The sequence below is a fragment of the Ranitomeya variabilis genome, chromosome 6 (genome assembly GCF_051348905.1).
Source record: "Ranitomeya variabilis isolate aRanVar5 chromosome 6, aRanVar5.hap1, whole genome shotgun sequence".
NCBI lineage: Eukaryota > Metazoa > Chordata > Amphibia > Anura > Dendrobatidae > Ranitomeya > Ranitomeya variabilis.
This window is the reverse complement of record NC_135237.1, coordinates 490,346,734-490,359,525: the sequence shown is the minus strand read 5'-3', so window position 1 is coordinate 490,359,525 and position 12,792 is coordinate 490,346,734. Positions and strand designations below refer to the sequence as shown.

The 12,792-nt window shown below is 40.0% G+C and overlaps 1 protein-coding gene across 1 annotated transcript in view; it reads left to right on the top strand.

Annotated features, from left to right (window-relative positions):
- ZNF704 (zinc finger protein 704) overlaps positions 1-4,735 on the top strand; it is a 282,103-nt gene extending 277,368 nt beyond the window's left edge. The window contains exon 8 of the mRNA XM_077270719.1: positions 928-4,735. Coding sequence (XP_077126834.1) covers positions 928-1,042 — 115 coding nt within the window. The 3' untranslated portion in view covers positions 1,043-4,735. The remainder of the gene's footprint in view (positions 1-927) is intronic.
- Positions 4,736-12,792: the final 8,057 nt, after the last annotated feature.

Here is a 12,792-nt window from a genome sequence, read left to right as displayed (position 1 = left end):
GTGTCCTCACCATAAAATTCAGCATCAGAAGTATGCAAAGGACATCTAAACAAGCCTGATACATTTTGGAAAAAAGTCCTTTCAAACGATCAGGTTAAAATTTAACTCTGGCCGCAATGATCAAAAGGTATGTGTGGTGAAAAAAGGGCACAGAATTTCAGGAAAAGAACATCTCGCCAACCATTAAGCATGAGGATGGATCAATCATGCTTTGGGGTTGTGTTGTAGCCAATGGCACAGGGAACATTTCATGTGTACAGGGAAGAATGGATTCAATTAAATTTCAACAAATTCTTGGTGCAAACATGACACTATCTGTAAAAAAAGCTGAAGTTGAAACCAGCATGGCTTCTACAAATGGATAATGATCCTAAACACGTCAAAATCCACAATAGACGACCTCAAAAGGCGCAAGCTGAAGGTTTTACATTGGCCCTCACAGTCCACTGATCTGAACATCATTGAAAATTTGTGGCTAGACCTCAAAATAGCAGTGCATGCAAGACGACCCAGGAATCTCACAGAACAGGAAGAATTTTCCAAGGAAGAATGGATGAAAACCCTTCAAACAAGAATTGAAAGACTCTTGGCTGGCACCAAAAAGCTTTTACAAGCTGTGATACTTTCAAAAGGGGGTTCTACTAGGTACTAACCATGCAGGGTGCCCAAACTTTTGCATCGCTCCATTTTCCTTTTTACAATTTTTAAAATGTAAAAGGAAATGTGCCATCTTTAATTTTAGCCCTTTTAGAGATCATTTCATCTTTAACTTGCTTAACCGTTCACAATAACAGTACTTTTGACGAGGGGTGCCCAAATTTTAGCATGCCACTATAGCTCTGGATTTGCTGGACTCCTGAACATGGAAGCTGCGTCTCATTAATACAGATGTGTTTAGAAATAATTAATGTTTTCTCATTTTCTTAGCAGGAAGCCACGTGGCGAAGGCAAGAAATGCCGCAAGGTGTATGGAATGGAAAACAGAGACAAGTGGTGCACGGCCTGCCGCTGGAAAAAAGCTTGTCAGAGATTTCCTGACTGAATGCAGCGCCGGTCTGCCCAGCGTCAGACGGATTAATAAACTGGACTTATGACATAATGTACATGGTCTGGATAAAGCTCATCCGGGAGCTAAGGATTTGTGCTCTGCTGGATCATCAAGGAAGACGTAGAGGTGACATGTTGATAGAACTACGGGGATGTTCACTCTTTAATTGCATGACGATTTATGGGCTCTGCGCTGCTAAGCTTTTCTACAAATTTACAAAGAATTCTTTTACACAAATGCAAAAAAAAACATTTCTGAATGCTGTTTTTATTTTAGAAGAAAACACCATAATTCTTTCTTTTATGCTAAGCCATGAACAAAAGAAAGTAATGAAAATCTTTGAAGATGGGAGAAGACATCAAGCCCAAAACAAATAATGGCTAGTGTGAGCAAAGAGACTGAAGATACTCACCCTCTGATTTTAAAGGGGATAAAGCATGCCCCAGACTGTAACAAATGTAGTGAAATGTGGGTACTCCGCGTACCCCGGGGGGCAGTGCCGTTCTGTGATAGGAATGTTCACGCTGATGGTACTTGATGCCCATGTGTACGTACATTGTGACCACCATTTTTCCATAAGTGCTCTTTTATTCTCTTCCCGAGGACTAGTCATGCTGATAGTATTGACTCCAACCATTTTCCATGTTAGATGAGGGCAATTTGAGTGAAGCAGATACTGGAGGCCCGGTGTCCATCGATGGTCCAGGCCTTCTGCGCTTTGCTTCACAGGGACATTTTTTATATATGATTTTCGATTTTGACATATGAATATCGCCTTCCACTGATGACGGAGGTGATCTTGATGACTGAACTGGTAACCTAATAGCTAATAGTGCCAACACATGAGACACAACCTGGATCTGCCCTCCATACCTTCTTTCCTGTATGTCACATGTCCACGTTGGTTTCTATACTGTGAATAATATACACATTTCACATATATTGATTTATAGAAGCCAGAGCTGTGCACATAACGAACCCTATAATTTCACCCTATGTCGTTATCCTTCACACATTCAATATCCAAATACTATTACTCAACACGTGAGACACGGACCCCATACAAAAGCCGTTAGGTCTAAAAAAGCAGTCAGTGGATGTGGATCCCTTTTATTGTCGGTGAATTTACATGTAGTGTCGTCTGTGGAACTGTGGAATTCCCGTAACTTGTTTCTTTACTGAATATTTGATGTGGACTATTGTAATTTTTGCTCATGTCTTCATCACCTTCACTTGCTGATCTGCGCGCTAACAGAATACGATCCACCCATAAATGCACTAAATTTTTCACACTTCTACGAGAATTGGAATAAAATCGATTAAAAATACACAAAACCTAATAATCTGGACAGTTCAGATATGATGCAAAATGCACTGACTGTGATTAGATTGCATCCTCTTATATTCAGTTCATGTATTTAAGGTTCTCTATACGTATAGTTCAAGCTCCACCATCACACTTGAAATTAATAAGTAATTTTCTAGGTGCCTTATTAACCGGAGGCATCGGCAGGCACTATTCCCTCTCACCAGTAGCCATGCACACTACTTTCTAAATTGCAGAGGGCAACTATGTATTGTATCAGTTTCTAGGAGTGTAAAACCCTATGGTATAATTGCTGTGATCATGTATCATATTATAAACCGTCACAAAGAGGCTTAAAGCGGTTGTCCGGCCTTAGGCTACAAGTCTGCAGTCACTCTATGTGACTGCAGACTTATGAGTCCTCACATCTCGAGTACTGCACACTGTGAGGATTCTCCAGTACCGGTGGTGGGCATGTAAGTACGCAATCGGCATAGATGCGGTGACATGCCGAGTATTCACAGCCGCGCTCACTGCAAGTGCGCTGAGCGAAGCCGTACACAGTCTAGTTGGTATGTGGCTAGATGTATGCATATATCATACTGGCAGCCACAAGAGGACGAGCTCCCAGCGGAGAATTCTCATAGCGTGCAGTGCCAGCAATGTTAGCAGAGTGACTGCAGACTTGTGGCCTGAGGCTGGACAACCCTTTTAAACTTGGCTCTATGTGGCCACTGAGAGTCACTTTAAAGGGAACCTGTCAGGTCAAAAAATGCTATTAACAAGCAGATATAGGGTTAATCTGCATGTTAATAGCATTATGTAGATGCCATACTGAAAGTGTGGCACCTGGGATAAAGTGAGCTTTATTTAAGACTGGGTACCGTCATTGCTCACAGTTCTGTTAGCGTGGCCCGGGACTTTGTGCGACAGCCGGCTCTGCACTGCTGTACCACGGAGCCGGTTATCGGTCTAACTACCTGCTTGTGCTCACAGCTGCCACTCACAGTGCTGTAAATGGTGACTGTAGCCGTGCCGGCACACCTGTGTGGCCTCATTACAATATTCGTGTTGCACATATATGTTGTATCCGTTTTTGTCATGGATGCGGCACGTACCCGTTTTAATCTAGGCTGCTGTTCACATGTGCATTTGTATCATTGACTGTGTGCCTGTGCAAAACACACAGAGACATGTCTGTTTTTTCCCGGCAGCACAGACGGCAAGAGCCAATACAAGTCCATGGATCTGTGAAAATCGCATATACAGCACACGGATGTTATCCCAGTGCCGTCCGTGTTTAACATTGTGAAAGGATCAGAGAAGCTTTGCAATTTATTTCTTTATCCATCCGTGAAGAATACTGATGACACGGATGGTACAAAACGGACACACTGATGCACATCAATGATAACACCGCTGCCGTTTGTCACATACGTGAACATGAAGCCTTGGGCTGAACGCCAGCAGCACTCGGGAGAAATACAATTAATCTTTTCCAGGTGCCGCATTGTCAGTGAGGCGGACAGGCCCTTCCTTAACGCTATGAACCTGCAGATGAACCCTGTATTAGCAGGCTTATAGCATTATCTGGCCTGGCAGGTTCCCTTTGTCCCGCATTATTCTCATCAGAGATATACGCTGGCCCTTTAATGAATTTTAGAGTTTAGCTTCCTCATCTTTCTGGAAAATTGATTGTTTTTGTTATTAGCTATACACAATTATGTACAGTCCATTGCTCAGCTTTCGGAGACCAGAAGTGATGGCAAAATACCTAGTGTTAATACCGGCCATCATGAAGTGCCCCCACTGCTAGTGGCAGCCACGGTAACACCTTATTATTAGGCCTGAGAATTGCTGCGGGGAGCTGCGTTACCTCCACAATGACCCATAACACTGAGTTTGCATATAGCATTAGAGTTTTTGCCTATACGGCTTTCTGCACTTATTATTCTATTGCACATATTAGTAAGCATATTGATTTTTGCACTTTTTTGACTCTCTAAACTATTGCAACTCATTGCTTTCACTTTTTAAATATAAGAATCTGAGCAAGTTGATATTTGCCACTAAACCGACTTTTACCCATTCGCCTTTAATTCCTGGAAATTCTGTGTAACCCGTAGCAATGAGAAATTAATCAATTCATTAATCAATGTTGCTGCACTGATCAAAGCCAACGTCTGCCGGGTTGCTTCGTTTGTCCTCTTTGCAGCATGTTATTAACCCTATAGCCACTCAAACCTTGAAAGTAAAAATTAATAAAAATGCAAATTAAATGAAAGGATTATTACATTTAATTTAACTATGCAAATTAACATTTAATCCCCCATGTTACATGATAGAACCAATTTAGTATTGGAGACTTTTTATTTTTTAAGTTCCCAGGGGGTCTTTTATTATTACTTGTGGTCTTAAGAGACTTTTTATATGTATGTTACTGTATCATACACAATTTATTTCAAGTATTTCCTGTAATATATTTGTAGGTTCTTTCGATTACTGTTTTAGGTTACAATTTAGATTACATAAGTTATACAGCAAGAACAAAGACCAGAATAGCCATTGTACTATGTATCAGTACCAGTTATTGTTACATATCCATTGAATCTCAAGTATAATGTATAATATTTATAAGATAGTAACTGCATAAAAAGCAGATTCTTTAGCTGCTATTGGACCCAGGGAGAAAGTGGGCCTCGTGGGTTGTGTGTACCTATGCAAGGCTTCCTCTCTGAACAGACAAGACCATATTAGCTGATAGAAAGTAGTCTAAGGGTCAGGTCACATATATTCCCTATAGGGGTAGGTAGAGTATGGAAGCAGGTGAGTCCTCCTCTCCAGCAAGCAGCGGTATAAGGGGGAAACAAAAGTAGAAGAGGGACAAATAATGACTTTGTATGGAGATCACTCTGTAGATCATGGCAGCAATCAGATTTGCAGAAGCCATATATTTAAAGAGGTTGTCAACTACTTTTACATGGCCTATTCTTAGGATAGGTCATCAATATCTGATCGGCCAGGGTCCGACACCAGGCACCTCTGCTGATCAGCTGTTATCACTGTCGGCGGCCGCTGGCCGGATGTACTCACTTGCCGAGCTGCTTCGTCTCCTTGTACTGGCCGCCGCAGGGTACTGCACATCCGCCTCCTATTGATTTGATTAGGAGGCAGATGTGCCGTACCAAGCCATGGCCCTACAAGCAGACGGAGAGGCTTGCCCAGTGAGTTCTTCCAGCCAGCGGACGCCGCCACCGATATCAGCTGATCAACGGGCGTGCCGGGTGTCGGACGCCAGCCGCTCTGACATTGATGGCCTATCCTGAAGATAGGTCATCAATGTAAAAGTACTGGACAACCTCTTTAATGTTAAGAATAGGAGAAGATCCCATCATGGAGAAACCAGAAAGGATGTTCTGAAAAAGGCTTCCCTGCTGTTTTCTTATGAGATACAACTGCGTTTGTGATACAATGTGTCTCCTGATCTATTATACACTCTGACATCTGTTTTCAAGTTGTATACTATGGGCCCAATTCATCATTGTATTTTTGCCATTTTTTTGAGGGGGGGGGGGGGTTGAATTAGTAACTTTTTGATTCTCTAAAAAAAAGAGCTCAAATCCTTTGATTAAGTTGTCACATTGTTTTTTTGTTGTTGTTTTGTTCGTTTTATGTCAAGGTAAGCTTTTCCAGATGTTTTAGACTGATTCATCAACTGAGATTTTCTGAAAAGTCACAATTTTTTCACACAAATGTGCTTCAGCACAAAATTCATGAAGTACTTGCACCATTTTGAAAAATATGGCAAAAAAAAAAAATACCACAAAATAATTTAAAAAAAAAAATGTGCAAATGATGAATCAGGGCCCATATATTTCTATATGAACCTGTATGGCAGTGTTCTACGTCCTAGGTACTACATCATATTTTTACCTAGAAGCAATGGTTTTTGGGAATTTGGGTAGATACATCTTTTTTCTCATGGGTTGTATATAAATCCATAAGTAAAAATCTGTGTATACACTCGGATTTATATGGCTTCAGCATTATGGATCCATATAACATACTCCAAAAAAACACAAAATAATTGTGAAATCAGCCTAATTACAATCTTTGTAGAATACATTCCTATGTCTGAAATAGGTGATTATTTGATGGATCATTGTTCAATGGATCCATAACATGACCCCTGTAGACAGCTATAGGGCGTTACATTCCAACTGTGCACTTCGTACAGACACATGGAAGTTATTTCTTACAGATTCATATTGCAATATTTGTTAATATAAAGTCATCCCCTACTTGCCAATAGTTCCAATTTTGCAGATCGTATACTTCAAACAATGGTGCAATATGTGCAGGCGCACAGGGGCCCGGGAGGTAAGGGGGCGCACTGCCATCTTATAATTCAGCAAGCAGGTTCTATCACAGACAGAGAGGGTCCAGTAAACTGGTCTTGCACAGGGGCCCTCTTCTTTCGGTGTCTGCCACTTACTACACCCATAGCCAAAAAAAGGGGTGAACTGTTAAAATATTCTGATGTCATATTCTGGAATTATTCTGACTTATTAGAATTGTTTCTAGAGGAAAATTCATCTTATAGCTATGTAATACAGATCGTACATATGGCTATAGCATGGATATGAGTCCTAAATCAGAATTATGTGCAGACCCTCTAACTCACCACATTTTTATTGTCCTTACACCTTGCAAAAAATAACATTTTCTCATACATCAGAACCAAGACACATTCCGTACTATGAACTGCATTTTCTAGTTTTCTACCTCTATCCTACCTCTGTCTTGTACGCCAAGTTCTACAACTGGTGTCTAATCTCTTCGAAATGTCAATATGCCAAACCCTGTGTTGAATGTAAAGTAACTGCAATGGAAACTTAGGAGTAGAATACGTTTTGGATTGTATCTCACGATCCTAATGGCATTTTACCAAAATGACCCTCACTAGCAGTACTTAAGGAATAACCTTTTATATACCCGGTAGAAACAGACTAAGGAACTGGGAAGGTCTACGATTATGAATGTAGAAAGTTCTATGTGCACAGTAATTAATAGAAACATTATATCTTTCCCTTCTTTTACATTATAGTTGTATATTATATGTGAAACTAATGTTAATGGTGGATTCTTATAAAATAACCTAGAAATCCACCCTATTGTAAATGCTTAAATGTTATTATTCTTTATATAATAAATATAAGTCCATTTGTACTGAACACCGCCATGTTCACCATGACTGGCTCGTACGTAGCCTGGCATGATTCAGGAGGCAGTGTTTGCTGCAGACCTTCGGCATAAGGTGAAGCTGATCATTGCCATAATATTCATGGTTTCAGAACAGCATTGCATAACTCAGTGATAACATTTTATAAATGAAAAAATAGGGATTTTTCAGGGACTCAAAACACATAAATCGTCCCTAGAGTGGGGAATCTTATAAAATATAGGGACAACAATTATTTTCCCATTAAATCCTCGGCTGATTGAGGTGAAGAAGTCTCACCCTCACTGGTCTCACCGGTACTGGCCATATAATTTATGCAAAGATCCCGCGATGGACTGCAGCGATAAAGTGACTTGTTGATGGGACGACATCACTGCAGAATCAGTAGTAACCACCAAAGAAGTAATGCTGGAGCTGCAGAAATTTAAGGGGAAAATAATAATTTTTTATTTCTTTTTTCATACCTTCCCTACTTTAGAGATGATTTTTAACAATCAGGGAAAATCCATTTAACAAAATGGAAAGTTACTGAAATTAATAACAAACTCATAAAATGCAGCTGGTTCAACCGCAGAAGTCCTCAACATGTGGCTCTCCTGCGGTTACAAATCTCCCTATGCCTGTCTGGGTTTGCTGGTAGTTGTAGTTCTTTAATATCTGGCAAACTACAGGTCGGAGACGCTGAAAAACAGCAGCTCAAACATTTTTTTTTGTAATATACTTAAAACGTTTGCACCAGAAGGATTTTACTGACAACCCACTCCAAAGTTTATATTTGGTTGTCATCTGATGTTTTCAAGGTAATAAAATGCAAGAAAGTTTTTACTTTAATTAAAAGGAATTTTTTTAGAGATAAAAAGGTCAAACACAAAATTATAATATTTTGCATTATTCCAACTAATGGATCATTTGTTGCCATCATGTAAATATTGCTTTCTGTTCCGCTTAGATTTTAATAATACTCCCACCTTGCTGGGGGAATTGTGCTGTCTTTTGGGTCGGACATCCAGAAGTTAGAATGTCATCTGCCAAAGTCACAGCCTCCTATATGAACTCTCAAGGGGAGACCGCAATTGACTTTTGTCATTAATTCTTGTAATTGAATTTTATATCTCCGGGAGTAGGGGACCCTCTATATTCTGCTGGAGCATCATCCATGAGATGCTAAAGTTTCCATAAATGATTTATTATGCCCGACCTAAACATTTCACATAATACTTACATATTATTTCATGGAATAACAACCTCTTCTTATTACTGGAATTGCACAAGAGATGCAAAAAAGAATATACTGGCCTTTAAATATTAAGATATCTATCCATATCTATTTTTGTACTAGTGTAGTTCTTTACATTAATAAAGGTGTTATCCAGATTATTGTCAATAACCTCTATGGACATAATCCTTCCAGGTGCTTCTACTGTGTAATATACTCTCTGCTTACGGCCTCACTCAGACGTCCATTTTTCTCGTACGAGCTATATCTGTGGTTTTCTTGAATAGAACTCGTACCTGTTCACTTGTCCGTGTATTTTTGCAGACAGAATAGTCTGCACAAAATTACAAACACTTGTCTGATTTTGATCCAAGTCATGGACGAAACTCACCAATGCAAGTCTATGGATCCATGAAAAAAAAATTGGATAGCGCTCAGATGCCATCCGTGTACTGTCTATTTTTCATAGACTGAGAGGAGAAACTTGAGAAACCTCCATTTTTTTCATAGAAGAAAACCATGAAACTAATGGTGAAACCTGACGCTCTGACCAAACACTGATCAAAACGTGATGAACCTCAAACCAGTGATTCATGCTGCCCGAACCAAGGTCAACATGAATCCAGAGCCTGACCCCATCATTACAGATATGTATGTTTCACTCGGAAACAGTGTACTTTAAGAACAAGGTTATTGAGATGAGAAGCCACTGACATGGGCCCTCGCAGGCTTCTCCCTGCCCGACATAATTGGCAGGACTCTCCCTAGACACCCTGTTAGACGAGCAATGTTTGGCAGGGAGAAGTCAGCGGGGGCTCACAGTGATCTGTCGCCTTGTTCTGTGCCCCCTATAACAACAGAGCCCGACTCCGACTCATGTTACCCTTGGTTCCCTTCAACAGTGGATGATTTCTGAAACAACAATTGTCATTGTTACCTATGTCAACCAATGGCAGCGCAGATTTTATTTCCTACACTGCTTTGAAAAAATTAAAGCAGTTCTGTGATTAGTTGCTATGAAGAACGAAAACAATCAGTTTCAAATCTGTTACCAAGGTCTAAGTACATAGTTTATAGGCCTCATTTCTCAAAAATGACCTTGTTGCCCATAGCAACCAATTACAATGCAGGTGCTTGTTAAGAAACTAAAACCGAGCTCTGGTTGCTATGGGCAACAAGATTATTTCCATAAAAAGGTCATATGGATGTGGACAAACAGCGTAGTTTGTGGAGTTATAGGCCTCAATATTTCCCCAAAGCGGTGCAAAGAGTATAATAAACAGTTGCAGCATATTAGGGAGCAAAGCTTTTACCAGTGAACATTGGTTTTCCCTTTCCAAAGGGCTTTCAGGAAAAATGAGAACTAGGAAATGCGACTAGTTCCACGTTTACACTTTTCTATTTTTGCAAAAAAGTAAAGTTGTAAGATTTATTTAGTTGTAATCTGTGACTGAAATTAGGCCAGGTAGGGATTATGGTAGGGAACAAGGTAGTCTAAAATCTGCCTCCTGCTTCAGCATTGGTTCAAGCCACTACACAATATAGAATATGGGGTCGTATTAAAGGCATTGTCCGGAAACCACTGTGCGCTGTGAGGATTCTCTGGTCTCAGCGGTGGTAATGGTGGTATGTGAGCACAAGAATACGATATGCATACATCCTGCCACCATCCAACTAGATGGGCATGGCCTCACTCAATGCAAGTATATTGAGCAAAGATGGAAACAGTCTAGTTGGCTGGTGTCTGGGAGGATGAATGTCGCATACTTGGGTCACATGAGCGCCGTTCCCAGTGCTGATGCCAGAGCATCTGCACAGCGTGCAGTCCGGAGTCACATAGAGTGACTACGGATTTGTAGTTTTAGACCAAACCCTTTAAGACTTGGTAGGCCAGCTTGTTTAGATTGGCTTCAGGCCAGTATTTGGGAAGTGGATTTCAACTACAGTTGTGTGAAAAAGTGTTTGCCCCCTTCCTGATTTCCTATTCTTTTGCATGTTTGTAACACTTAAATGTTTCAGATCAACAAATTTAAATATTAGACAAAGATAACACAAACACAAAATGCAGTTTATAAATGAAGTTTTTTTACTATTAAAGGAAAAAGAAATCCAAATCTACAGAGCATTGTGTGACAAAGTGATTGCCCCCCCTTAAAACATAGATTAATTGTGGTTTATCACATCTATAGGAAGTGGAGTTTAACTTCCCTAGCCACATGCAGGCCTGATTACTGCCTCACCTGTTCTCAATCAAGAAATCACTTACAGTCATATGAAAAAGTTTGGGCACCCCTATTAATCTTAAGCTTAATGTTTTATAAAAATTGTTTTTTTTGCAACAGCTATTTCAGTTTCATATATCTAATAACTGTTGGACACAGTAATGTTTCTGCCTTGAAATGAGGTTTATTGTACTAACAGAAAATGTGCAATCTGCATTCAAACAAAATTTGACAGGTGCATAAGTATGGGCACCCTTATTATTTTCTTGTTTTAAATACTCGTACCTACTTTTTACTGACTTACTAAAGCACTTTTTTTGGTTTTGTAACCTCATTGAGCTTTGAACTTCATAGCTAGGTGTATGCAATCATGAGAAAAGCTACTTAAAGTGGCCACTTGCAAGTTGTTCTCCTGTTTGAATCTCCTCTGAAGAGTGGCATCATGGGCTCCTCAAAACTACTGTCAAATGATCTGAAAACAAAGATTATTCAACATAGTTGTTCAGGGGAAGGATACAAAAAGCTGTCTCAGAGGTTTAACCTGTCAATTTCCACTGTGAGGAACATAGTAAGGAAATGGAAGAACACAGGTACAGTTCTTGTTAAGGCCAGAAGTGGCAGGCCAAGAAAAAACATCAGAAAGGCAGAGAAGAAGAATGGTGAGATCAGTCAAGAACAATCCTCAGGCCACCTCCAGAGATCTACAGCATCAACTTGCTGCAGATGGTGTCACTGTGCATCGGTCAACTATACAACACACTTTGCACAAGGAGAAGCTGTATGGGAGAATGATGCGAAAGAAGCAGTTTCTGCAAGCACGCCACAAACAGAGTCGGCTGAGGTATGCAAAAGCACATTTGGAGAAGCCAATTTTTTTTTGGAAGAAGGTCCTGTGGACTCATGAAACCAAGATTGAGTTGTTTGGTCATATAAAAAGGCGTTATGCATGGCGGCAAAAAAACACAGTGCGTTGTATAGTTGACCGATGCACAGTGACACCATCTGCAGCAAGTTGATGCTGCAGCTCTCTGGAGATGGTCTGAGGATTGTCCTTGACTGATCTCACCATTCTTCTTCTCTGCCTTTCTGATGGTTTTCTTGGCCTGCCACTTCTGGCCTTAACAAGAACTGTACATGTGTTCTTCCATTTCCTTACTATGTTCCTCACAGTGGAAATTGACAGGTTAAATCTCTGAGACAGCTTTTTGTATCCTTCCCCTGAACAACTATGTTGAAATATCTTTGTTTTCAGATCATTTGACAGTTGTTTTGAGGAGCCCATGTTGCCACTCTTCAGAGGAGATTCAAACAGGAGAACAACTTGCAAGTGGCCACTTTAAGTAGCTTTTCTCATGATTGCATACACCTATCTATGAAGTTCAAAGCTCAATGAGGTTACAAAACCCAAAAAAAGTGCTTTACTAAGTCAGTAAAAAGTAGGTAGGAGTATTTAAAACAAGAAAATTATAAGGGTGCCCATACTTATGCACCTGTCAAATTTGTTTGAATGCAGATTGCACATTTTCTGTTAGTACAATAAACCTCATTTCAAGGCAGAAACATTACTGTGTCCAACAGTTATTAGATATATGAAACTGAAATAGCTGTTGCAAAGAAACAATTTTTATAAAACATTAAGCTTAAGATTAATAGGGGTGCCCAAACTTTTTCATATGACTGTAAATAGGATCTGCCTGACAAAGTGAAATAGACCAAAAGAAAGATATTCTGGAACAAATGAGAAACAAAGTAATTGAG